Source organism: Ipomoea nil, unplaced genomic scaffold (assembly GCF_001879475.1).
Source record: "Ipomoea nil cultivar Tokyo-kokei standard unplaced genomic scaffold, Asagao_1.1 scaffold2926, whole genome shotgun sequence".
Classification (NCBI taxonomy): Eukaryota; Viridiplantae; Streptophyta; class Magnoliopsida; order Solanales; family Convolvulaceae; genus Ipomoea; species Ipomoea nil.
In genome coordinates, this window is record NW_017619354.1 from 930,001 (window position 1) to 956,723 (window position 26,723).

At 35.4% G+C, this 26,723-nt stretch overlaps 6 protein-coding genes and 1 long non-coding RNA gene across 7 annotated transcripts; 5 read left to right on the plus strand and 2 right to left on the minus strand.

Moving 5' to 3' along the window:
- Window positions 1–4,271: 4,271 nt before the first annotated feature.
- LOC109161895 (LAG1 longevity assurance homolog 2) lies at window positions 4,272–7,792 on the plus strand. The gene is made up of 6 exons (XM_019310460.1): window positions 4,272–4,655; window positions 5,462–5,670; window positions 5,961–6,116; window positions 6,955–7,140; window positions 7,224–7,402; window positions 7,502–7,792. The coding sequence occupies exons 1-6, from the start codon at window positions 4,539–4,541 to the stop codon at window positions 7,519–7,521; spliced, it is 867 nt and encodes a 288-aa protein (XP_019166005.1). The 5' UTR covers window positions 4,272–4,538; the 3' UTR covers window positions 7,522–7,792.
- Window positions 7,793–10,489: 2,697 nt separating this feature from the next.
- Window positions 10,490–11,606, plus strand: LOC109161894 (ethylene-responsive transcription factor ERF109-like). The gene has a single exon (XM_019310459.1). The coding sequence runs from the start codon at window positions 10,573–10,575 to the stop codon at window positions 11,374–11,376; it is 804 nt and encodes a 267-aa protein (XP_019166004.1). The 5' UTR covers window positions 10,490–10,572; the 3' UTR covers window positions 11,377–11,606.
- Window positions 11,607–13,628: 2,022 nt separating this feature from the next.
- On the plus strand, window positions 13,629–14,551 carry LOC109161896 (ethylene-responsive transcription factor ERF109-like). The gene has a single exon (XM_019310461.1). The coding sequence runs from the start codon at window positions 13,684–13,686 to the stop codon at window positions 14,431–14,433; it is 750 nt and encodes a 249-aa protein (XP_019166006.1). The 5' UTR covers window positions 13,629–13,683; the 3' UTR covers window positions 14,434–14,551.
- Window positions 14,552–17,080: 2,529 nt separating this feature from the next.
- Window positions 17,081–19,753, plus strand: LOC109161892 (protein CYPRO4). Its single transcript, XM_019310458.1, has 2 exons — window positions 17,081–18,958; window positions 19,246–19,753. Exons 1-2 carry the CDS (start codon window positions 17,339–17,341, stop codon window positions 19,525–19,527), a joined length of 1,902 nt encoding a protein of 633 aa, XP_019166003.1. The 5' UTR covers window positions 17,081–17,338; the 3' UTR covers window positions 19,528–19,753.
- A 387-nt stretch (window positions 19,754–20,140) lies between these two features.
- LOC109161899 (EKC/KEOPS complex subunit Tprkb) lies at window positions 20,141–22,690 on the minus strand. The gene is made up of 6 exons (XM_019310465.1): window positions 22,492–22,690; window positions 21,384–21,450; window positions 21,154–21,276; window positions 20,988–21,071; window positions 20,658–20,744; window positions 20,141–20,516 (listed from the first exon to the last, which is right to left on the minus strand). Exons 1-6 carry the CDS (start codon window positions 22,557–22,559, stop codon window positions 20,430–20,432), a joined length of 516 nt encoding a protein of 171 aa, XP_019166010.1. The 5' UTR covers window positions 22,560–22,690; the 3' UTR covers window positions 20,141–20,429.
- Window positions 21,495–22,481, minus strand: LOC109161900. Its single transcript, XR_002050971.1, has 2 exons — window positions 22,130–22,481; window positions 21,495–21,870 (listed from the first exon to the last, which is right to left on the minus strand). It is a non-coding gene; the product is annotated as an uncharacterized LOC109161900 (long non-coding RNA).
- Window positions 22,691–24,505: 1,815 nt separating the features above from the next.
- LOC109161897 (protein disulfide-isomerase SCO2) lies at window positions 24,506–26,666 on the plus strand. Its single transcript, XM_019310463.1, has 3 exons — window positions 24,506–25,064; window positions 25,414–25,540; window positions 26,338–26,666. Exons 1-3 carry the CDS (start codon window positions 24,639–24,641, stop codon window positions 26,400–26,402), a joined length of 618 nt encoding a protein of 205 aa, XP_019166008.1. The 5' UTR covers window positions 24,506–24,638; the 3' UTR covers window positions 26,403–26,666.
- The last annotated feature ends 57 nt before the right edge of the window (window positions 26,667–26,723 follow it).

Consider the following 26,723-nt stretch of genomic DNA (forward strand, 5'->3'; position numbering starts at 1 on the left):
CTATCCTCTTATAAGAGCACATGTAGCTAGAATAAGTCAAGTTTCCCTGTCAAACCTTTTCAAGGACCCTATGTCCTATGTGGTGAGTAAGACTTCGAACATTCAAGAAGGACTCAATAATATCACAATTCACAAAAACAATCCATGTTTGGGAAAATGGACAAATGGTTCAGCCAAGGACTCTTTCACTGCATAACTATATGATAGTTACTGCTCTTGCATTGTTATTTCACTCATTGTCTTGACAGAATATACTAGCATTTCAGCCAGATGGATTAAAGTGCTAATAGTTTTCAATCACTATAGGAAAGTGGTCCTTCCCCCATTTCAATAGCTGAGGCTATGAACTAGTCATGAGTGTATTTTATCATTCAGATAGGCATCACTAGGATCTTGACACAAATGTTGCACTTCTAGAGTATCTGAAAATTTTAAAATTTGCTTAGAATTGACATCCCACTCCCCAAAATAAATAAATAAATAATAAACAGATTCAAAAGATGGTTGAAGCAAAACAAGGTTATCAGCCTATCCTCCTTGATAAATATATATTTTATATCATGTTTATACACATCTTCAATACAACAGCTAATCCCCTTGTTAGTAAACTGCTCACTCCAACATATTGATGAATGAGATACTGGGAAAAATTTTCATTTCTAATTTGTAAAGAAATTGGACGAATAGACAAAACCAACAGGCAAATACGGCCCAATCTTCAGTTATGGCCCAAATTCAAGGTGAAACAGTCATGAATAAGTCATACATCAGCCTGAATATCTAAGAAACACAGTTGTTATGGACTTCAGAAGGACTACCACTCAAAATCCAAAAAAATTTGGATCAAAACGACAAACACCAAATACAATCATAGTAGACAAGCCAAATAAGCGATTAAACATTGAAACAGAAGTATATACGCAAAAAAGATCACAGACGTATACAGGCGCATATACATACAGAAAAACTAAGCCATAAAGAAAGCACCGTATGCTGGACATTATTACAGACCTGACGGGGATAAACCGCTTCCAAATTTAGCTTTTTGCGACTCCTGATCCTGCCAGATATTGAGATTATTCGGAATTTTGAAGATTTGTTCCGGTTTATTGGTGTAGAATCGGCCCACATTTCAATAACAGTATTATTCGGGTTGATTTTATGGTTTTCATGTTACTTAAGGAGTTTTTACACCTGAGCAACATTTTTCTTTCACACTGCTTCACTGCTCGTTCTCCACAAGGACCACAACTCTTCTCTTCTTAAGTCTCAATGGTACTTAAACTATCAAAATTAGTTACTCGTATCCTTCAATTTCCAAGTTAATCATCATGGTGTTTTAACTTTCAAATTTTTAAACAATCTTAATCTTAACTTTGCCCTTACTTAAACTAACTAAAGAATCATAATTAGAAATTGAAAGTTTATGATTAATTAAATCAGTAATTAAAGGAATATATAATAAAATCAAAGTGTTGAGTATGAAAAAATAATGTTTTGTATTAAAGACTTGTGTAGGATTGTTAATTGTGTGTACTAAATTTAGTCTTGTAATTACCTTGAGAAAAATGATGGACGGTTAGGGCCCCCTTGACCAAGTCCACAAGTTCTACCATATCTCGTGGCCAGACCCTGACCAGCCGAGGCCTAGCATCGAGCTTAACCTTGGACACTTGAGCCCGAGCACCGAGCGTGGCCTTAGCTTATAGAAGCCAAGCGCTAAGCTCGACCTTGCTTGTTATTCATATCAATCAATAGAGAATAAAAGATGAACATATTTATAATATTACTCTATATAGAGACTATATAATTGACAAACTACCTTATAATATTTGTGTACACCTAACATGTCCTATGTAAAGTTTAATTAAAGAATTTTGTATACATGGACACTTTAACAAGTCACATATCATGATGGCAGGGTGATGGAGTTTTAAAATAAAACAAGCCAACAAAAAACTTATTTTATTTTATTTTTATAAAATCACATCATATAACTATATATGATCACTATTCAAACTAACTTTTAATTTGTTATCATAATAATACATTTGAATCATAAAGTGAGACTAGAGTTACCAAAATGGATTAGATCCAAACGAATCAATCTATCCCACCATATAATACGAATGAATTAGCTAAGAGATATAGTGGTTTGTCAAGAGGCGAGACTAAGGCTCCGTTTGGAAAGTAGAAAAATGACTTCTGGAAAATTGGTCATTTTTCAGAAAACATTTTTCTTTCTGGTGTTTGGCTACAACACGGAAAACTGTTGTGTTTGTGTTTGGTTCATTTTTTAAAAAATGAGTAGAAAAATGAAAAGAATTGAATATTTCAAAATTTTAATTTTTTGATACTTTTGATAAAATCATTTTATAATATTCCATTGATATATATATATATATATATATATATATATATATATATATATATATATATTAAAAAATAAATTTTTTTAATTTTTAAATAAAAAAATTAATATTATTTGTAGACTTTGAGCTTTACTTATTTTTTTGAACTTTGAATTAAAAAAAAAAAAAAAAAAAAAAAAAAAAAAAAAAAAAAACTCACGGATCGGCTTGCATGGGACAGTCTATGGTTGCATGAACCCTAACCCGCGAGTTCGGTGGGTCGACTCGCAAAAGCCCGCAAAAAATTAGGTCCGAAAAATTTTGCATGTACATCTCTTAAAAAATGACTTCTCAAAAAAAAAAAAGGGAATGCATTTTTCCAGAAAACATACATATTTTCCTTTGATTAAGACATTATTTTCCATTGACCTCATTTTTCCCCCTCTTGTCAAACACTGGAAACTCGGAAAACATTTTTCAGAAGTCATTTTTCGGATTTCCAAACGGCACCGACCCTAAATGAATTTACCTATTCGGAGTTTTGGATAACATGCATGTTTTATTCATTATTAAATTTGTTAAATATTTTAGAATTTATTCAATTTTTATTTTTAAAAATTAACTAAACAAAGACATGGTTGAAATATACTTGAAAAACGAAGGAGTATTGTGGTTCCAAATTAATTATGGGCTGTTTTGAGATTGTTCGCGTAGCTAAAAAGCGAGTTGAAATCTGAAAAAGTTAGTAGCTAAATTTGAAAAGCTAGTAGTTAATAAGTTAAATGATTGAAATTAAGTGTTTGATAAATTTAGTTATTGAATAAGAGGATAAGTGTACAAATACATAAAAGGACATTTGTATAAATTTATAAATTCAAATTTAAACGGTGATATATATATATATATATATATTACTCTGATTAAATAAATAAAAAAAGATTGATTACCTTGAATGATTACATCACAAGGGTGATGAGTATCGTTTATCTCTCACATTGATGAATATGTTCTGTAAAAAACTGAGAGAATAAGAGTTTGTAAAAAAAAAAAAAAAAAATTAGGGTTTTGATTAAAGAATGGTAAATGGTGTTATTTTTTGTAAATTAATAAAAATAACAAAGGATGAAAATGTTAAAAGCATATAGCTTATTTTGAAACGCTACTTTGAGAAGCGTTTCAAAATAAGCTACTCCGTATTATTTTAAACTCAAAATATTTTACCAAACAGAAGTATAACTTATTTGTAATTTAAAATAAGCTATAAGCTCTAAAATAAATAAATAAATAAATAAAAAGCTCTCCCAAATAGAGTTTGTCACCTTTTATGGGTTGTTTGATTGGATGTAGTTACAATTCATTTACAACATAATTTTTTGACATTCGAAATTACAGTGCTTGATTGAAGGAAATTGCAATTAATTTTTTTTTGTTGTTGAAATTCAATATAATGAGTGTGGGAAATGAGAAAAGGGATGCAATGACACTACTCTCCTAGGTTATTATTATTATTATTGTTATTATTATTATTATTATACATAATGACATTTTAATATTTATACCACTTCTTCTCTTTCCTTTCTCAATAATTCTATTCATTTCTATCAAAGAATATAATTTTTTTTTATTATAAGGAAGGAGGATACCCTACATATATATACTATTACCTCAACTGAGGTTCAAAAAATATAATTTGAATTCATATTTTATTTACCTTACTCTTTTTTCATCAAATTGTAATTCTTTTTCTTCCTAATCCATTCATCTTAACCAAACCTCGTGTTAGGGGAATAAAACTTTAAAATCCAAGCTGGCGGGAATGATACTATAGTTTGCCGGCGTCACGTTGGGGGTGTATAATTTCCAATTGAGGTCGTTGCGTCAGCCACGTGTATTTTTTATTGAGCAGGTTAATGCCTAATTTCCCAAAACTATCGGCGTTGAGCACCCAACCCCCCGCGCCATTCACACACAGCATCTGCACCTCCACTTTTTCCACCCTTCTTCTTCTTCTGTCTCCCTCTCTTTCTCTTTCAACCCCCCACCGCCATTCCGAACTAGTTTCGCGGAGAATCAGGGCAAATCATATTATACCGCGAGCGGATTTCTTTTTGGGGGGGGATCGATGCGTATATGCGGATTGATAAGTTGATTGCTGTGTTAACGGATAATTGAGTTCCGAATCCTGTGATGGGATCGATTTTGGCTTACAATGATGCTCCCATTTTGTTACATCTCATCATTGCGATTCTTTTCGCGTTCGTTTGCTTTGCCGCCAGGTTCCTCCTTGACAGATTCATCTTCCGTGTAAGCTTATTTCTCTGCGTATGTCGTTTAATTACTTAAATCCATTTACGCTGTGTTTGGAAGGAAGGAAGGAAAATTCTCTGTATTCTATTTGTTGCCTCACTAGCAGTGCTTAAGGAAGAAAAATATATGTAATAAACTGTTGCTCTCTTGATGAGTGGTGGTTTCGTGCATTTATTAATTTGTTGTTTACTTAATATTTATGAGGAAAAGATAGGAACCTCAACTTTTATGTTCTATCAATGTTCATCATAATTGTGCATATATGTTGCAAGATCACCATCCCTGTACAAATAAAAACTATACTCATTATTTGTATAATCATACTCAACATAGCAAACTTCATCCTTAACCTTCCGGATGCTTGTAAATTGGAGTTATATTTACCCGAACGAAGGCATTGTTCATTTAAATAACCTAGTTGTAACTTTTAAGACATCATACTCATGTACTCTGAGAGCTGAGGTTGCAAACAAATGAAAATCTAATTAACCAGTTCACATTGCAATTAAAAGCTGTTGTTAAGTATGGAGTGCTTGGTAGGATTTTCTTAACTGTTCAATGAATCAATAATTGTCATTTATCAATGAATCAACGAGTACAATTCTAGCCTTCCTGTTGAGGTTTCTATATATTGTGTGCATGAGTATGGTCTGTTTGGCAGAAGTGAAGATCTAACGTACAACTAAAAATATTCAAAGTATGTTGATATCTGCTTTAAATCACAATTCACTTTATCTCAATCAGTTTCACTTTTCAGATGTATCTGTATTCTCTGCTCTTACAGTTGTTGACATCTTTACCAGAGACTTTCTACTTGGCTGCTGAGAAATGGAGTTACCAATCAAAGGATGAATGAGGCTACAAGAGCAAAAGTTGTGAAATTATCTGAATCCATGTGGAAATTTACATACTATGCCACTGTTGAGTTTTGTGTCCTAAGAGCCATCTATGATGAGCCATGGTTCCTAGATACTAGGCAGTATTTCAGAGGCTGGCCAAATCATGAGCTACCGTGAGTATTACCTTTTGCATTCACTTGTATTTTGATTTCACTCAGCAAATCTTACGTATCTTTCTTCTGGATGAGTAGATGATAAAAATCTAATGTAATATAATCTCTTATTGCCCAATTAGGACTGGAGCTGCCCTGTGGAGAGAGATTTTTCAATGCATGCATAATTTTCTTGATAGAATGTTTTAACATTTTTATGTCCTATATATGCCTGCAAGAGACCCTTTTGTCGACATGTTCACATATTGATGACTTTGTTGGTTTCTGAGTTGCTGCTTTTTACATCTCAGGCTTGCCATAGCACTTGTATACATGTGTCAATGTGGATTCTATATCTATAGCATTGCTGCCCTTCTCGTCTGGGAAACTCGACGAAAAGATTTTGCTGTAATGATGTCTCATCACGTAATCACTGTCATATTGATTTCATACTCATACATTACAAGGTAATTTTCTACTATCCCAACAAGTCTTTTAGCCTCTTTTGTTTTTAGTAGGAATTGCTTATGGTAAAACAGTGTGTGGTCTGTGTTGGTATTTAAGGTTCAAATAAAGCCTACCGTCTGAGGTCTGGATTTTTCTGTCACTAGTGATTATTTCATTGAACAATTATTCCAGGCATCTGTTTCAGGTGTTATTTATCACATTTTGCTTGAGTTCATGTTTTCTGCTGATTTATGTTAGTGCTGCCTGCTTTATGTTAAATGAAGAATGATGAACATCTCCCTAGCTGTTTCTATGATTTTGTTTAAGTTGACTCCTTACTCGATTCACTTCTATAATGTACTGTTTGTCTAAATGGTTGTGAAATCTTTTATGGCTTGATGCTTATCACAAACCTCTTCTGAAGTAACGTATAGAAGAACTCAGATTGGTTAACCATCTCTGAGTAAACTATTACCAAGAAGCGAAAGCATCACCTGCTAAAAAACAGCAAAACTGAGACCGCCTATTGCTTGACTAGTTCATCAAATGTGAAGAAACTTTGATAGAGTGAAGGGAACATGATCTCTAGATCATTTAATTGTATAAGGTCAAGTGGTAACCGAATCATTTACTTTATTGACTCTGATTGAACTAGAACCAGATTTTTTTATTAACCACTGCCTATGGCTGATATGTTGGACTTAAGTGAAACCCAGAGGTCCTGTACATGGCCAATATATTCTTAAAGGCAAAGTGCACTATCAATCAATTTATTTAGTTAAATCTTTCTAGTCATGAAGAAAAATATCTAAGAGTTGATGCATGGTAGGATGACAAATGAAGCTTCCATTTTCACAGGTTCTTTCGAATTGGATCGATTATTCTTGCACTACATGATGCTAGTGATGTCTTTATGGAAGCTGCTAAAGTGTTCAAATACTCTGAGAAAGAGTTTGGTGCCAGCTTATTCTTTGGGCTATTTGCAATTTCATGGCTTGTTCTCCGGCTAATTATTTTCCCATTTTGGGTCATAAGATCTTCAAGGTAACTTGTGATATAATTAGTAGTTCTTAACATTCCCCGCCTACCCATCAAGTTTGCACTTCACCTTATGGTTTCCTTTCCAGTTATTATCTGATCGAGGTGTTGAGGCTCCCAGAGCCAAGTCATATGTTATTATACTACGTCTTCAATACTATGTTGTTGAGCCTCCTTGTGTTCCACATCTATTGGTGGATTCTCATATGCTCAATGATCAGTAGACAATTGAAAAATAGAGGACAAGTTGGGGAAGATATACGATCTGGTAAGCTTAAATTCGTAAAAGACCAACAAAATTATTCATTATCACCTCTTTTGTGAAAATCCAACTATAACCGATATATTTTCTAACTAATATATGCAGATTCAGAGGATGAAGACTAGTTGGAAAGATATTCTGACTCCTTAGTCCTTACCCTGCATTGTAGCTGCCTTGGAAGATTGGTTTTAGATTGTGTTGTTGTAAGTTTGGCTCTCCATCTGATCTTTTTTCTAGTTTTCCTTTCAGTTAGACATAGATGAGATGACATTTTAATGCTACACGTTGTTCCGTGTGTCGTTAGTGTCTGTAACAGGTATAGAAACAGCTAAAAGAATACAGTTGTAGAGTAGATAGAATGGAGCATAATATAATTAATTAATTAATAAATAAAACAAAACATTTCCTCGTGATTGGAGTGCTTACTAATTTGTGGCTTCTGTAAAGCTGCTAGCGTCAACCATGACCTATGCAACAAGATTGGTGGAGCCGTGCTTTCTTAAATCTTATACGGAGTATCGAATTTATTTCAGTTCAAATGATGCATTTAGCCGTCACCGTCAATTGATATAGGATATTTCTTTTAATTTGATGTTAATTGAAATAGAATATATTTTTTAATTTGGTATTAAAAATATATAGAGTTAATACCCAAAATCGTCCTCGACTATAGTGGCTTCTCTCAATTTCGTCCTAAACGACTTTGGTGACCTAATATCGTCCCAGACTTTTGTGTTTTGCTCAATTTAGTCCCAGACTTTTGTGTTTTTGCTCAATTTAGTTCCGCATTTGTTATTATGTCCATTTGGTGTTAAATGAATAGACAATTCAGTAATTTTAATATTGGCATCTCTTTACTCATAGACTTGTGAACTGCGAAATCTCTTTTTTTTTTTTTTTTTTTTTTTTTTTTTTTTTTTTTTAACGAATTACTCCCAGAATTACTCCTAAAACTGCGAATATAAAATTTGATTTGCAGGTCCGGGAGTAATTCTGAGTGTAATTCGTACAAGAAAGAGGAATTCTGCACTTCACAAGTTGAAAGTAAAGAGAGATCAATATTGACATTACTGAATTGTCCCTTTATTTAACACCAATTTGACGGAATAACAAATGGAGGATTAAATTGAGCGAAACACAAAAGTCTGGGACGATATTAGGTCACCAAAGTCGTTTAGGATGAAATTGAGAAAAACCACTATAGTCGAGGACGATTTTGGGTATTAACTCAAAATATATATTTACTTTCAAACGTAAACCGATAAGAAATAGAGGGAAGTTTTTATTATATATATTTGTTTTTCTTTATTTCCCAACTTATTTAATGACTAAAATATTCTTAATTTTTACTTTTTATAAAAGAATTGTATTGTGAAATTTTATATTTAGATACAATGTAATATCAGTCTTTACATATTTTCTCAACCTATTGAAGCACAAAGAATCAATATCTCCATTAGGGTTCGAACCTTTCAGAAATGCTATTGAGCTAGAAACTATTTGGCAAATGATACCTTTTTTTTTTAAAAATAAATAGATAAATTAAATAAAAGCAACCAATCAATAATTCAATAAAAAAAATGAAGGACAAAAATGAGGAAGGGATGCAAAGGATAATGAGACGTTGATAACTGAGTTTGACGGAAGAAAGTGTGGTGTTAGTTTGACGTAGCAATTGGACAATAGTGTGACCAAGTCAACTCTACAATTATACTTTGGCTGGGTCGAATGTCTTCGAGATGTTTGCCGTACACGAGGGTTATTGTTGCGTAGCTACAACAGATAAGATTAGAGGCTACTTCTTTTTCATGATCTAACCAGCACGATTTTAAAATGCACATTCCAATATTGATGGAAAAAATGGTATTATTTTCCTTCGATTAAAAGGAAAATAATGAGAAAGAAATTAAATTAATTTTCTATTAAAATACATATAATTAAAATATAAATATAAATACAAATGTTATCAAAATTAATACTCCGCATATAATACAAAGTGAATAAATATAGTTAATTTATTACTTATGAAATGAATTATCGACAATAAGTAGATATATGTCTATGTCTATCTGATAGTAATATACTGACTGAAAAATTGATACTTGAAATTTTTACTCAAAATTGAATGGGTTAAAGTGTTAGACAATGAATGCGAGATTCTTAATCAAAATGTGAGCTATAAGGCTATATAATAATGATTTTTTATATATTTTTTACTCTATTTTTAATACGCTAGTAAATTGACATTAGCTTTAGAGATCAATTTTATTTGTTTTATTTTAAAAAGAAACTTTTCAATTAATCATAATTAAAAGTATAAAAATTAAGTGAAAAATTGATTTGTCAATAACCTTATGGTCTAGTGACACTAAATTACTGTATGAATAGATATTGTACTGTAACTAGTGTTGCAAAAATACCGCCTAGGCACTGATTAATCGACCCTAGGCGCTAGGCACTGGCCGACTGCCTAGGCCTCCTAGGCATCGACTAGGCCGCCTAGGCACTGAGTCGGTCGATTAACTATTATTCATTTTTTTTAAATGAGTTATTTCACTCAAAACAACACGATCTTGAACAAAATAACCTTAAATTTTTTCCAACTCTAAATATTTTTTATATTAATATTTAATATTTTAGTATTAACTATTAAAGTATTAAATACTTTATAATTATCACGTCTTAAAAAATTAAAAAACATTAAACATATTTTTAAAAAATAAAAAATACACAGACACTTAGACACGGATTAATCCCCGCTTAGACAATAGGCATCCTTCGAGCGCATAAGGAACGCCAGCCACTTTTTTCAATCATGATTGTAACAGAGTCAGTAGTACCAAAAAAAAAAAAAAAATACATCACATGCAAATAAAAAAGCAAGCCCCACATAGTAGCCACGTCGGCCACCGGCCCCGCAGCAGCAACAACAATAAAAATGGAATTCCCACGTGCGACAAAACTAAGGCTTCAGTTTCTGAAGCGAAAAAAAATCCGTGTAAAATAAGCGTACATGACCATGACCATGAGGCATGAGCTGGCACTTTCTCCCGCGCAGCATTTCCCGTCCACGTATAAATAAGAGACCTTCTTTGACCTCTCTTTGCCATTTTCACAAATCATATCTCTCTCCAAAGATCAAAGTTTCTATTTCAGGCGAATCTTTGTATTTCAACATGCAGTGGTCAACCCAGATTCTCCAACCGGAACCATTCTCCACCGCCGCCACCAACCGCCCATCACCGCATCCGCCGCTCACCGCCGCCCAGCAAGAGTTCTCCATCATGGTCTCCGCTCTGCAGAATGTCATCAACGGCGGAGATGCCGCAGCCGCCGCCACGTCAACCAGCACGCACCAGACTTCTTGCGAAGGATTTGCAGAGCCGCCGCCGCCGCCGCTGCTAGGGCAGAAGTGTCAGTTCTGCAAATACGAGGGGTGTTTGGGGTGCAACTTCTTTGCGGCGGCGCCGGAAGACGCCCGTCAAATGGCGAAGAAGAAGAAAAGCAACGCCGTGGTGATGAAGAGGAAGAAGAAGAATTACAGGGGAGTGAGGCAGAGGCCGTGGGGTAAATGGGCGGCGGAGATTCGAGACCCGAGGAAGGCGGTGCGAGTTTGGCTGGGAACCTTTAAGACGGCGGAGGAGGCGGCGAGGGCTTACGACAGAGCCGCCATTGAGTTCAGAGGTCCCAGAGCCAAGCTCAATTTCTCATTTGCCGATTACACCAATACTACTACTTCTACTACCATGGCAGTGACGACTTCAAGTACACGTCAGCAAGACGTTACAAATCCTTCTTCATCATCCACTATCTCCCAACAGCCGCCGCAAGTAGTACAAGAAAACAGTGAAAATGGGACAAATTGGTCGGTGCCGGCGAAAATGGAAGTAGGTAACGGAGACCAGGAGTTTCAAGAATGGATGAAGATGTTGATGGATTTCAATGACGTCTCTTCCGATTACATTCTTCAACTACCGTAAACTTAAACTTAGCCTAGCTAGCCACTTGTTTTTGAATCCATGTTCACTTGATAATTACAAGTTTTTAAGTTTGATTTTTTTTAAAAAATGTTTATTGATCTTTTAGATTGATCCAATAAACTATAAACAATGTAACCTAAGCTATTTTGTTTCTTTAATTAGTTTCCGAGCACATTTTTAGATTGTGGTTGAGAAATTTTTTGTAAATTAAAGTTAAACTATTGTACTAATCACATTCAAGTAATGAATGAGGATAATATATTGTCTTTAATTAATTAGTTGCTGGAGAAATAGGAGTTTATCATAGTACAAGTTCATAGATGACATAAATGCTAACATCATCAAGCAATAAAGCATGTATAGTAGCAAAAGTTACTCAACACACCAAAACCTTGAGGATCTTTGTCATCAGTAGTAATAAGAGATTAAGAGATAAGTACCTAATAAGAGATTAAGAGATGAGTACCAACACAAATTTGAAGATAATAAAACCTTGAGAACAATAAGAATTTTCATGAAGTGAAAGTCTAGACACAACAAGATTTGAGAAGTGACGTAACTGATTGTATCAACTAGGGGTGTGCAAATTTCGGTTAACCGACAGAACCAACATAATTCGGTTAACCATTTTTTAACCGAAATATTTCGGTTCGGAGAATGGTTAAAGGTTTTCCCAAAATTCGGTTAACGGTAGAGCAAATTTCGGTTAACGGTTAAGGTAAAAAAAAATTCGGTAAATTCAGTTCGGTTAACCGAATGAACACCCCTAGTATCAACGTAGTAAGACTTCGACCCAGTAAAATTTTCACAAAGTAGCAAATTAAAGCGCTTCACTAGTAGTAAGGTTTTTGGAGCAATAGAAGTTCTCAAGCAATAAGACATTACCAACAACAAGCAAGAGTTGCGAGCAAAACAAGTATATATCTAGTAGTAAAACTTTCAAATATCAAGATTTTTTATAAGTAGCAATGTTTATTAGCATATATATATGACCTAATAAGCAGTAGAAGACTTGACTTAAAAGACAAACAATCTCTATTCTAATAGGAAATTATTGAATTTTCGATCACCTAAAAGCGATCTTAAATCAAGTTGAAAGTAAAAAGTGGTCGGAAATAGTAACAAAGGTTTTTTCGGATACCAAAAGTGGTCAGAACATGACTTTCGACTTGATTTAAGATCACTTTCAGGTGGTCGAAAATTTTATAATTTTCAGTAGTGAAAATTATATTGAGTTGTAAAAGTCATATTTTAGGACAAGTTGCACACAACCGTTGGACAAAGTCTACAATTGTCAAATCTTGACGAAACATTTTATTGGCAAGTTGGTGATTCAAATTTGTTTAATTTTCATCCAATGAAAAAATTTGAAATCAATTTATAAATATGAAGAACGCTCAAAAGGAATGCACAAGATACATATATAAGAGAAAATTTCAAGCATTTCATTCGCTAATATCTAGACACTAAAGAGACTTTAATAGCTTCGAAGAAGATCAAAAATTTCACAAGTCTTAATTAGTTGGAAGATATTCAAACCTCGGATGGAAGTTTGTGTATGTAGACCTCTTGTTGGATGTAGAAAGAGATTGAATAGCAAGCTTTGAGAAGTTTTATGAAATCCTAAGCAAACTAAAGGTTGACTATGTTTATTCAAAAAAAAAAAAAGGTTGACTGAATTTATTTGGTCTCACTTGTAATTTATTGAGTGGATAGAATTACCAGTAAATATATACCTCCTAGAGTATAAGAGAATAGTAACTAGATCAGAGTAAATAAATTACATCATCATTGAACCACTATATAAGTTAACATTTCAGAGTCATATTTATTTTTACAGATATATATTTACCTTCTTTATCTCCGACCATAAAAATTAAGGAACCTTTGTCTTTATGACCGGAGATGAAGAAGATACCTTCGTCTCCGACTAGGAAACAAAGAGACCCAGCCAGAGACGAAGACAATTGTAAACCTTATTCATTTACGGAGTATGTTTTATGCTTGTGCCATCAAGAATTGTATCACCTAAAAAAGCAAAAAACAAAAAATCAACCCACAGTTTAGCCACGTTGTCAACCAACCAGCCCCACAGCTCAGCAGCAACATTAAATACTAAAAGTGAAATACCCACGTGCGACGAAACTAAATGGTAGGTATCAGTTTCTGAAGCCAAAAAATCCGTGTAAAACAAGCGTACTTGACCATGAGCTGCCACTTTCGTCTGCTCCTATAAATAAGACACCCTCTCTTCTCCCAACATCACACTTCAAATTTTCTATTTTAAGCAAAGCTTTCTATTTCACCATGCACTGGTCAACCCAGATTCTCCCACCGGAACCATTTTCCACCGCCACCAACCGCTCATCACCGCTCACCGCCGCCCACCAAGAATTCTCCATCATGGTTTCTGCTTTGCAGAACGTCATGAACGGCGGAGATGCCCCGCCGGATGCGAATTTTGATTCCCACCCCCGTTTCTCTTCACTACCTTTCCAGTACACGTGTCAGTTCTGCAAATACGAGGGGTGTTTGGGGTGCAACTTCTTTGCCGCGCCGGACGCCCGTCAAATGGCGAAGAAGAAAAGCAACGCGGTGGTGATGAAGAGGAAGAAGAAGAATTATTACAGGGGAGTGAGGCAGAGACCGTGGGGTAAATGGGCGGCGGAGATTCGAGACCCGAGGAAGGCGGTGCGAGTTTGGCTGGGAACCTTCAAGACGGCGGAGGAGGCGGCGAGGGCTTACGACAGAGCCGCCATTGAGTTCAGAGGTCCCCGAGCCAAGCTCAATTTCTCATTTGCCGATTACACCAACACTACTACCGTGTCAACGACAACCTTAAAAACACGACAAAAACACGATAAAAGCACTTCATCATCCTCCTCTATCTCCCAGCAGCCGCGGCAACATGTACAAGAAAACAGTGATCTCAAGACAAATTGGTCGGCGCCGGCAAAAATGGAACTGCGGAACGGTGACGAGGAGTTTCAAGAATGGATGATGATGCTGATGGATTTCAACGACGTCTCTTCCGATTACATTCTTCAACTACCTTAAACTCTCAGAGGCGATCATTAGGAAATTCAATTGTTTGGATAATGTGTTCAATTCTCTTTTCTGTAATAGTTTCATAATTTTTGTTCGGAAATTATAAGAATGAAGATACAGATGATGAGGCCATTGTCGGGTGGGGAGAATTGGTTGCCGGGGTCCGGGGAAACAAGATACAAGTGGGGTAGGGGAAAGGGTTTCCGACCATAATTTATCCAACTTTCATCCCTATTGACCTTTTTAAAAGGAATAATATTAGTTAGTTTTATTCTTTCTATTGGAGTTTGAAAGGTTACAACATGAAAATAATTTTGTCCAATAGACACTTTTTGTTAAAGCAAATTTTAGGCAAAGACAAAATAGAAAATTTTAATTTGGACGATCAACAAATAATAATTGGAGCATATGTTTCATCTCAACTAAAAGTCTAAACTGATAGTTGGATTGCGGCTCAATAGGCCTCCTCATGTATGGGGTGGGTTCCAAGCAACACGTGGACCGTAATCGCTTATGGGTGGCTCTGATACCAAATTGAAGCATGTGCTCCATCTCAACTAAAAGCCTAAGCTGATAGTTGGATTGCACATTAATGGCTCAACAATAATAACCACACTTGAGATGGTGCAACTCGTCAGAACAATAATGAAAATTCATCACTTCACTAAGGGTGGCCGAATCAATCTCAACCGCATCTAGGCTGAAATACTAATGTGTACAACTTAGCTTTTATCATCTCATAGATCATGAGACACGGAATTGTCGAAAGTTTATTAGCACGTTTTTTGAAAAACAATAATGTCTCTACTACCACCCGTCTCAATGCAAAATCAGCCATAAACACAACTATGGCAACCACTACCCCAACTCAACAACCTTGAATTTTTTATAGTGGTGCGTCTCACAATGCTACCTCTACTCCATCGGTGCTTCAATTGTTTATAGATTATGGAGAGCCTGATGAGATTCACTTTGGTGACAATAAAAGCCTAGAAATAACCCACACGGAATACACTTCTTCACACTCATCACCATTCTCTTACTTTATCCAATTCATCATCCATATTGATATATAGACTCTACTACATGATATAAATTGCCATTATACAAGTTTACAATTCATTTATCAATTTATAATTTAAAAAGCAAAAAAAAAAAAAAAAAAGACATGGAAAATTATATCATCTTATCATCCTCCCCACTTCAGGATTAGGATGATGCATAATATAATTCTCCCAGCAGCTTTCAACCCTTTGACTTTAGTGGGTCAACATTTTCCAATTTAGACTCCCATGTCCCACCAATGGATTAGAAAGCTCCCAATGTCGGTCAAGCCAAGCCATACATCCGACAAATCGACAATGCATCGTTTAAAGAAATACGGAGTAATTTGTTGTCTAAATAAAAATTGAATAAAAGTGAATCAAAAGTTTGCTCCGGCCAGAGATCAGAGGCAGAGACTATTGCTTCCATTTTTTATTTCTTTTCCCTCTCTCTTTTGATATATATTCAATATACAATTCAACACCCTATCTTATAAAACTATGGATGTGTTTGGTTCGCACATGAAAATCAAAATTGAAATGTGTATCAAATACTTGGTAATAGTAATGGATTTTGGTGAAAATATTTTGCATGTTTGGTAGTAGGGTGGAATGAGAGTGATTATTAATATTGTTGTTTGATTATGTACGAGGAAGAATAATATAATGAAACTATTATTTTATTAGGGAATAAGTTTTTCAATTAAGAGGTAATCAAAATTCATAGCAGTGTTCTCAAAACCTGTCAATCAAACAATAACAGTGACTTTGATACTCATTCTTAATAGTTAAACCTGTCAACCAAACACAGTAACACACCCTATATAGCTATTGAGGTAACATTCCTATTGATGAGTGTTCTCCAACCTATCTGTCTTCAACTCTAACCTTGTACATCTTCTCCATGGACACAACCTCAAGGGGATATTTAACATCTTTTTATTCACCTTTACTAAAAAAAAGTCTCTTGAAGCAAATATGTTGTGTTTTTTCATTAGCCTTAACACATAATTGTTTTAAATTTCTGTTAGAATAACATTAATAAAACTAACAATTACATAAATTTATTTTTGCAAGTAATTATTGTATAAATCTAATCTTATAAATCCATAATAAATATAAAAAATAATCCTTTTATCATTTAACAATGCATTACTATATCAAGAATGAACATTAAGAATATTGCATTGCTAACAGTCCATCACTTGCAACTTTAGGAATAATTTTTGTCTAAAGTCCAATTTATAAGCCCGCACTAGAACTTCAAATGTTGCAATTCTAAGAACAAATCTGCCTAATAATTTTGGGGTTTTGACAAGTTGCAATTCCTAAAAAGCAAGTAACTAAGTAACGGGTGGGAATCTTCATTGCATTTAATTCTTAGAGACATTAAAAACATATTGAGCGAGTTTTTACAAATATTTTTAATTTTTGTAAAGTGATGATGTTACTCATATCATAGCTAGGTATCTTGTTTCTAGGCCTGATTGCTCTGAGTGACACTTTAACCCTCTCATTTTCTTTGTAACGTTCTGTTTTTGGATTTGAGTCAATGAATGTGTTTTTTTTTTTTTTTTTTTGTTTTTTTAAGGGTGGGTAGAAAAAGAAAAGGCGCTCCGGCTTTACTTAGCCACGAAGCTTTACGTGTTGGCGTTAGATCTACGCCAACTGGCAACCGGATAAATTACGTGTCACCTGGCGCCTGGCGGATATAACTATTAACTAACCGTGTTCCAGAAGACAAGAATCACCATTTCCAAATTCCCACGATCAATCGGCCCCAAATTTCCTTTCTCTGATTCTTGATTTTGCTGGCACTGAAATCTCTCATCTACTGGACTTGATTTTCTCCTGCTCGGAAGGAAACGAGAATGGGAGCTTCACACAGTCGCGAAGGTCTCGAACTCTCTGACGAATCGGACTACGATGAGGAGGAGGAGGAGGAGAGCGGAAGCGACGAGCAGTATGGAGACGCGGCGGGGGGTCCAGCACCGGCGAGGACTCCTCCACAGGTCAGTCGTAAAACCCTAGACGAGGTTGATGCAAAGTTGGAAGCTTTGAAGCTAAAATACCCTTCAGCCGAACGGTCTAGCACTAGCAAAAACGCCGTCAAACTATACTTACACGTCGGCGGTAACACGCCTAAAGCTAAATGGGTTGTTAGTGAAAAGCTCACCCGCTACGAATTCGTGAAAAGTTCGAAACTTGGCTGCAATGAAGAGGAGGAGGAAGAGGAGGGATTTTGGGTTTTGAAGGTGGGGAAGAAGATTTCCACTAGAGTTTCCACCAGTATGCAGCTGAAGATGTTTGGAGAGCAAAGGAGGGTTGATTTCGTGGATAATGGAGTGTGGGCGCTGAAATTTTTAGCAGATGAGGAGTACCGGAATTTCATCACCAAGTTCCAGAACTGTTTGTTTGAAAATGTGTATGGGATAAAGGCAACTGAGGAGAACAAAATTAAGATTTATGGAAAAGATTTTATTGGGTGGTTGAAGCCAGAGGAAGCAGATGATATGATGTGGGAGGATGCTGATGAAGGGGTTTGGGAGACTCCTGGGAAAACTCCAGTAATCCCAGTAAGGGATAATCAAGACTTATTGGAAGAGTTTGAGGAGGCCTCAGCTGGTGGGGGGATACAGAGCTTGGCCTTGGGGGCTTTGGACAATAGCTTTCTTGTGGATGAGTCAGGGGTTCAAGTTGTGAAGAATTTCAGCCATGGAATCCATGGAAAAGGTGTATATGTGAAGTTTGAAGATAGAGGTAGGACTGGGAGGGATAGTGTGACACCCAAGAAGGCACTTTTGATGCGAGGCGAGACGAATATGATGTTAATGAGTCCTTTAAACCAAGGGAAGCCTCATTCTACAGGCCTCCATCAATTAGACATTGAGACTGGGAAGATTGTTAGTGAGTGGAAATTTGAGAAGGATGGGACTGAGATAACAATGAGGGATATTACAAATGATACAAAGGGATCCCAGTTGGATCCTTCTGAATCAACCTTCTTAGGACTGGATGACTGTAGGCTTTGCCAATGGGATACGCGTGATAAGAAAGGAATGGTGCAAACACTAGCTAATACGAGTTCACCCGTGTTGCATTGGACACAGGGACACCAATTTTCTCGGGGAACAAATTTTCAATGTTTTGCATCTACAGGGGATGGATCCATTGTTGTCGGGTCATTCGATGGAAAGATTCGTTTGTATTCTAAGACTTCAATGAGACAGGCAAAGACTGCTTTCCCTGGGCTTGGTTCACCTATTACTCATGTAGATGTTACCTATGATGGTAAGTGGATTCTGGGAACAACAGATACATATTTGATCCTAATATGTACTTTGTTCACTGATAAGGATGGAAAAACAAAAACCGGATTTTCTGGTCGGATGGGGAATAAAATCCCGGCCCCAAGATTATTGAAGCTGACTCCTGTGGATGCACATATGGCTGGACAAGATAACAAGTTCCATGGTGGACACTTCTCTTGGGTAAGCTACTCATCTTTGGCTTAACACTCTTGATTATTGCAGTTAATTAGTTTAAAAACTGAGCCTACTTGATATGTATAGGATTTTAGTAAGTTTTTTTTTTTTTTGGATAAGTTTCTTTTCAAAAGTTGCAATTAATCTTTTACCTTTTTGGGAATAGTTATCTATTGGATTATTTAGCTATCTATATACTGGTCCAAAAATGGTATCAAATGAAGTTTCTCCTTTAGATAAGAGTGAATCTTATAGCTCGACAGACCTGATAAATCTTGCGTATTACATTTCAGGTAACTGAAAGTGGAAAACAAGAGCGCCATTTGGTTGCAACAGTGGGTAAATTTAGCGTGGTATGGAATTTCCAGCGGGTGAAAGATAGCGCCCATGACTGCTATAAGAACCAGCAAGGGCTCAAGAGTTGCTATTGTTACAAGATAGTGTTGAAGGAAGAATCCATCGTTGAGAGTCGGTTCATGCACGATAAATTCGCGATCAGCAACTCCCCAGATGCTCCATTGGTTGTGGCAACCCCTATGAAGGTTACTTCCTTCAGCATGCCTGGCAAGAAGTGAAAACACTTGGATTTAGTTGCAAATAGATTGTTTGTTGTCTTGTGTATTGAGTTTGTATTCTGATTTGTTTATACTTGTAGGATTTTTAGCTCCCTGTAATCTGTAATGGTCCTCTTCACCACCTCTGTGGAGGGACCAACCCTACCATTAGTGTACACATGACAGAAATGTGATTGGTTGTTTCATGTTTGTTAATTATTGTTAGATAATTGTGGGCTTTATTTCATGTTTGTCAACTTTTAATGAGAATGTTGAACAGGTGGAAATGGTTTTGAGTTGTTATACCATGGTCTAGGGTTCCTGGTCTTAAACGACATATAAATTGTGTATTTTAGCATTGAAATTGTAAATTTCTAGAATATAAATCTTGTTTTTAAGTCAACACATAACAACTATAGAATACAATACAGGGTCATCAAATCCTAGTTTGTTAATATTGTGTGACTACACTATTTGAAAGGAACTTGTGAATACAGAACAAGGTAATCAATTACATATATGTTAACATTGTGTATTCGTAATATACAAATTGTGAACATTTAGACCCGAGTCCATTGAATAATTTGCGAATGTTTTCAAGGTTTTGAGCTCTTTCACCCTCTTGAAGAAAACATAGTAGGAACATAAATACTATTCCAAGAATTCTGCAATGACAGACTGTCTTGAACTATAAGATACATAACAAATGTGTATGGGGTAGTTCCTCAGTGTGGTTCAATTGTTCAAATTTAATCCAACAAGACAAGCATAATACAAAGGCTTTCATTAGTCAAAGCCAATAATGACAAAGGAAAACTACATTAATTATGCAAGCTCTGAAATGTAGTAAATCTTCTGCCACGCCCTTAACCAAAGACAGCAAGTACTTGAAACATTGTGCAGATTGAAGATCATGTCATTGCTCACAAGGCATCTCGAACAGCAATTCTGCAGGCTATTGCATCTGATAATGACGATATCTCAAGCTCCAAGTTTGATATCTTGTAGTGCTGGTGAATATGAAACGTCAACATAATTGTGGTTTATAACTTGAAAGATACAGCAAATAATGCTCATTCGAGGACGGAAGTTGATGTAATTCATGCTTAAAACATTTAGATGGTTAGAAGGGGAAAAAAGCAACACCAAACCTTTTGAATCTGGGCATGGCTGGATCTTTGATCTAATTCCTTCAGGTCAATCTGTGTACCTTTGATCAGTTTCTCTATGGCTGCAATCTGGACAGGGAAAGCAGATGAAGCAAAAGCCTTAGGATTAAAGTTCATTTTTTGACATAATTCTTCCATTCCTAATTTGTATGGTATAGTTCAACTCTGTGCTGTGACTAACAATGAAATATTACCTTAGTATTAGTGTCTTAGCCAAAAGAAACACGTGATTTTTACTCTTTAGAGAGAAATTTCATATGATAAAGGTCTTTAGTAACCTTGGCATGAAAGTTGCACCAGATAGCATCTTACCTCATCAGCTGAAGCACCAAAGCGAGCCACAAGGATGTAAGTTGTGTCGTCTGAGATGCCACATCTTTTTAAGGATTCTGATATCTTATAGAACCAGAAGTATACAAGTCAATGAACCAGGGCAATGAAACTATTCCACAAAACTTCGTGTTTAAAACTTTCTTACATGCTTAGAGCCCGAGTAATTATAAACAAGTTCAGAATGGAGAGTTCGTGTAGTGAGAGATTCCCTTGATTTAGCTAGAAGTGTCTTATGTGCAGCTGCTAAAACAGGAAAAACATCTGGAATCTGTTCATGTTCAAAGTGATCAGATCCCAGAGGGTAAAACTCAAACAGCAGAGACAAAATTACAGTATGTTAAATTAAATAACAAATCAGAATGAAGAGATGCTCACAAGTGATGCATTTAGTAGTGCCACTTCTGGCTCTAATTTTCCAGCTTGCATAGAATCCAGTAGTTCTCTGGTAAAGAAGAATACAGTATATTATAACTTGAAACTTTTTGCGAAATTTGTAATTTGGTACTACATAGAAGTTGATGCCAACCCATCTGAGCATTCTGCACTCCATCAGTTTTTGCGCCAAATAAAAAAATGTGAGTATATGTGCCTCAGTTAAAACTATGTTGGATTCTTCACCAGCCAATGTTACTATGAAATGGTTTTAGGCATCCTTAGTTATCCTATGTTTCCGCTTAACTTTTTACAATTACATAAAGCTGTTACTTGCTGGCTACAATCACATCCCACTGCAACGAGAACAAGTTCATACAATTTTCCAAAGAGCAAAAAGTTGATTACTGATTTCTTATTGACACACTTGGCATAGAAATTTACAGGCAAGTTGCAGTTTCTAAGCCTAAAGTTCAAGCTTTCAAATGTGCTTTTTCACCTTTTTATCTCATTGACTTCTATGAGTTAATAGTGCTAGTAGAATTTAGGAATTACTTGTTCAGTTCAGTGGCATTTTTTCATTTGTTTGAGAATTCAAGTAATAGATCCGAGAACCAACAAGCCAATCTGACCTTTAGGGTAGAATCTGAATGTCAATTTGTTTTTGGACCCATATATCTAAAAACCAAATAAATATTTTTTTGTTTTTAGTTTGTACATTAGAAAAACTGCAAACCCAATTCAAAAACTAGTAACAAATTTGTAATGTTCAACGAACTGAAAACTGATTGATTCAAACCAAAAGGGTTCTGTTTGGTTTTGGTTTGCATTGCTACAATAAGATTGGTTTTGGTTCCAAAAAAAAAACATGCGCGCACACACACTCCAATCCAATTATCCAAAAACAACCTGTCACAATGCAAGGGAAAAAAAATGCAATCTTTCATCAAAGTTGTAAACCAACTACACGGTTAATTCCACAAAAAGTTACCAAAGTTCAGAATATCTGAAAATAACTTGGAATTGGAAACGAAAAGACAGAATTAGCGTAAATAGCAGTTAATTGTCATCAGCTCTTCAGGATGCGTTTGTGAGAAAGAAAGAGAGATACTTAGAATTGGAGACGTCGGTGAAGAGGGCAAGAGAAATTGTGCTTCCGCTGACTTCAAAAGTCTCCATTGCCGGCCGAATTTTCTTTCTTGAAGGAAAACGAACTGTTAAGGGGCTGTAGAGGTGGGAGGGAAATGGAAGAGGTTTTGGAGCTAGGGTTTTATGGCCGTTACCCGATTAACTACTCGTAGCCGGGAATGGTAATTGCAATTTATGAGTTTGTTGGACAGAGCTTATTTAAAAATTTATAATTTATTTTAATCTATTAATAAATTATAAGTTCTATTTCGTAATGTTTTTAAAATAAAATAATAATTTATTTTGAAACGTTACCTGAGGTAGCGTTTAGAAACTTATACTCCGTAACTTATTTTAATCTACTAATAAATTATAAGTTCTATTTGGTAATGTTTTCAAAATAAACTTGTAGCTTAAAATAATAATTTATTTTGGAACGCTACCTGAGGTAGCGCTTCAAAAGTTAGTAGCTTCCTATCATCTTTTACCATTTCCAATTAAAACCATTTTCAGCTTCAGCTTCAGCTTTCAGCTACCTTTTCAGCGATGTTTGTCAAACATAGCCTATATCATAGAAGATCGGTCCACATGGCGTCTACATAGCATTATGAACCCTAAATTAAAGGGATGATGTATATAATTCATAATTGTAAGGTACAAAATTTCATAATACAAAAACAAAACAAACAAAAAAAATCACAACACAAAGATTCCTACACATGTTATATATTTACTTATTTTTCAAATTTGATTTAGATACATAATTTGTGTTCATAGTCACAGAATTTTACAACACAAGACACAAAAATTTATAACATAAGACACAATTACTAAGTTGTTTCAAATACAGAGTTTCATAATACAATATACAAAAACTCACAACATAAGACACATGCACATGCACAGAGTCAAACAGTGCATTGTGAACCCTGGTTCATGGTATAAGGATTGTGTAAGGCAAATTATTGTGTGGATCATGGTTCAAAACGACGTCGTTAAATTTTATGAGTTAGAATAATGTACGAGTTAATACTAATTGGGGTCCTCTGAGTATAGTGACACCACCACGTGTTACTACACTATATTTAAATTTTGATATGTTTAAATTTTACCCTTCAAAAAAAAAAATGTAATTATAATTTTTATAATGATAATAAAAAAATAAATAATCAAAATATAGTGTAGTAAATTAGTGGGGTCCACGAAAAACTAAAAAATAAAAAATAAAACTAATGGAGAGAAGTGTTTTTTAGATTGAGTGAGATACTGGATGATGAGACCCACAAAAAAACTTAGAAAAAACAAGCTATTGAGGTTGTTCTTGACTCTTAAGAAAAATAAATGTAACTATATATGAAAATGTAGTAACTTGAAGGGTGTGATTGTATGGAATGAACTCATTCACCCTTAACCAAACGTTAATGGTATTAATCATTGTGTCTGATTGTGAAAACTTTAGCTACATCCAAAAAAATATATAAAATTGTATTGAGGGCATAAATCAATGCAACTAACAACAAAAAGAAAAAAAAATCCAATAACTTGATATTAATTTGCGAATATTATTATCACCATCTTTTCCTTTCGTTTTGTTATTTCCATTTGATACCTAATTCATGTATTCCTAGTGTTAGACTATTAGGTATAATCTACACGGACATCTCAATTAGTTTATGAGTGCATAAATTGTAAGTAATGATACATGATCAAATTTCAACGGTCACAATATAAAAATTTCACATAATATGATGAATTTTTTGTGAGTACTAATCAGTGATTTTTTCATCTTTTAGGGGAGAAAGACAATCACCATAATTTACTCCTTCAGCAGCCCGAGCAAACAAAACCATGAGTACTGAATGAGGTTTGGTATTTGTCACAACTTTTCAATAAAACATTACCCCCTTTTTTTGGTAATCAAAGTCAAACCCTACACCTCAAAAAGAAAAAAGAAAGTGTCAAAACTATGGCCGGAAAGAAATGTGAAAGTAAAAGTATATAGTGTACAACACATGGACACATGGTGCACGTTGTAAATCCGCAACCTATCTTCTTCTTCATCCTCTTTATTATTGTCGCAGACTTGCAGCCCTATTAATAATAAACTTAATTGTACAGTTTCTCCTTCAAATGTTGCCTGTAAACCCTAGCTCCATTTTCGCCCCTTCCAAGCCTCCCATTGTCACCTTATCCACTGTCACACCTCGTCATTTCACCACAGTTATCCGTTGCCACTCCGCCGCCGACCCGCCGGCCGGACCGTCTTTCCCGCGGCCGTGGTTTAACTTCTTCGCTGCAGCAGATGCTGCTGCTTCCCCCGGGTCCGGGCGAATTGGGCTGAATTCTGACGGAGCCGCTGCATCTCCGGTCGAGAAGAGAGTTGCTAATAATGGAAATACTACGAAGGCAAATGCGAAGGATAGGTGGTCACGTCCCCGGGAGAGTTACTTGACCGACAACGACGATGCTCTTCCTCTTCCAATGACTTACCCAGATACCTCCCCCGTGTCTCCGGAGGAAATTGATCGTCGTCTTCGCTGCGACCCCAAAGTTCAGGTCATTATTTCAAATTTTTATCCGTATTTCTTTTTCATTTCTCTCAATGAAGGTTTTGTGGTAGATATTGAGTGTTGCTTAGTCCATTCCGAGTTCCGATCTAGATATTGCTACAATGAACGTATCGTACCCGAGCAAGGTGCATTCACTCGTGCACATAGTACATTAACCATGAAATAGAGATTGTTTGGGTGCTTGATATTTTGTGCCATAGAGTTTGGACCTTTATAAGTTCATCTGAAACCAAAAATTGGGTCTACTAGTCTATAGGATTTCTAATCTCAGAAACCACTTGCATACGCTTAAATCTGCAAACTGACTTTGTGTTTTTCTTGCTCTTCTTAACTAGGATTGCAGAGAAGTTGTTTATGAATGGACAGGAAAGTGTCGGAGCTGCCAAGGCACAGGGTTTGTCAGTTACTATAACAAAAGGGGGAAGGAGACTGTTTGCAAATGCATACCCTGCCTTGGAATTGGTACTACTTCTATCAGATATGATAGACTGTTATTTTTAATTGTTTCAACTTTGAATGTGATTCTTCTCCTGCAGAGTATGTCTGCATAGCATAAAGCATCCATAAGTTTGCTTTTGGTTTAATTCAGTAGATTCATTGGTAAACTTATTTTAAGAATGATAGATTTTTAACAATCTTTCAGTAGACTTTCATTTTTGTTTAAGGGGAATTAACAAGATTTCACAGTTCAGAGGTTTTAGGAGTCCTGATTGTTTGGAATTTCATATTCAGTATTATACAGCGCTGTTCTTGTAGCAAACCATTTCTGCTAAAGGTGCAAACGCAATATTCCTAACTTAGTACATGGTGGCATGGTGCACAGCAATTTTTTTGTTTGTTTTTTAGTGATGCTCACAAATTTGTTCTAATTGCAGTTGATCTAATTTGTACTGCTTTTGAGCATTTTACAGTACTCTATAATGAGGGAAAGCTTTGGTGTGATAGATGGAACTATTGATTATTGAGGGCAGACATTATCTATGCAGTCTAACAACCATTCTATGTGCTATTTTGCTTGACTATCTCTAATCATTGCTCCCATGTTAACCTCATGTTCTAGAAAGTTTGTACAGTTTGTCCTATTTTTCTGATCTTGCCTCATGTGTCCAAGTTCTTAAGTTGATGCTTATTACCTGTCAGCTATGAGATGCCATATCTGATACATCATACATGAGCCCATCGGATTATGCTTTTCTTATGCAGTTAGCTGCTTTTAAGATTGCCAAACCTCAATCTAGATATTGTATCTCTCATTACAGGTTATGTGCAGAAGATAACAGCACGGAAGGATATTGATGTTATGGAGGATTTGGAAAATGGATAGTCATCTTGATTCTTGACAATGGTGTATACTCATATATACACATCTTTTTTTTCCTAACCCCACTGCGTTGATGATTACACCAATTGTTATATTCTTAAGTCATAGGATGGTTACAAATCACAGTACTTGTTTGACTTTTTATAGAGGTAAATGTAAATGTAGATCTATAGAAAACAAGTTGTGGTGCCTCACTACTTGTCTATAAAATCAAGAATATGTTCTTTGCTTCCTAGATACGTTCTATTTAGAGTTACCCTTTCTCTTTCTTCTTTTCTTATTTCTTGGCTAAAGAATCTTGGTTTCTTATGTATTGCTAAGGAA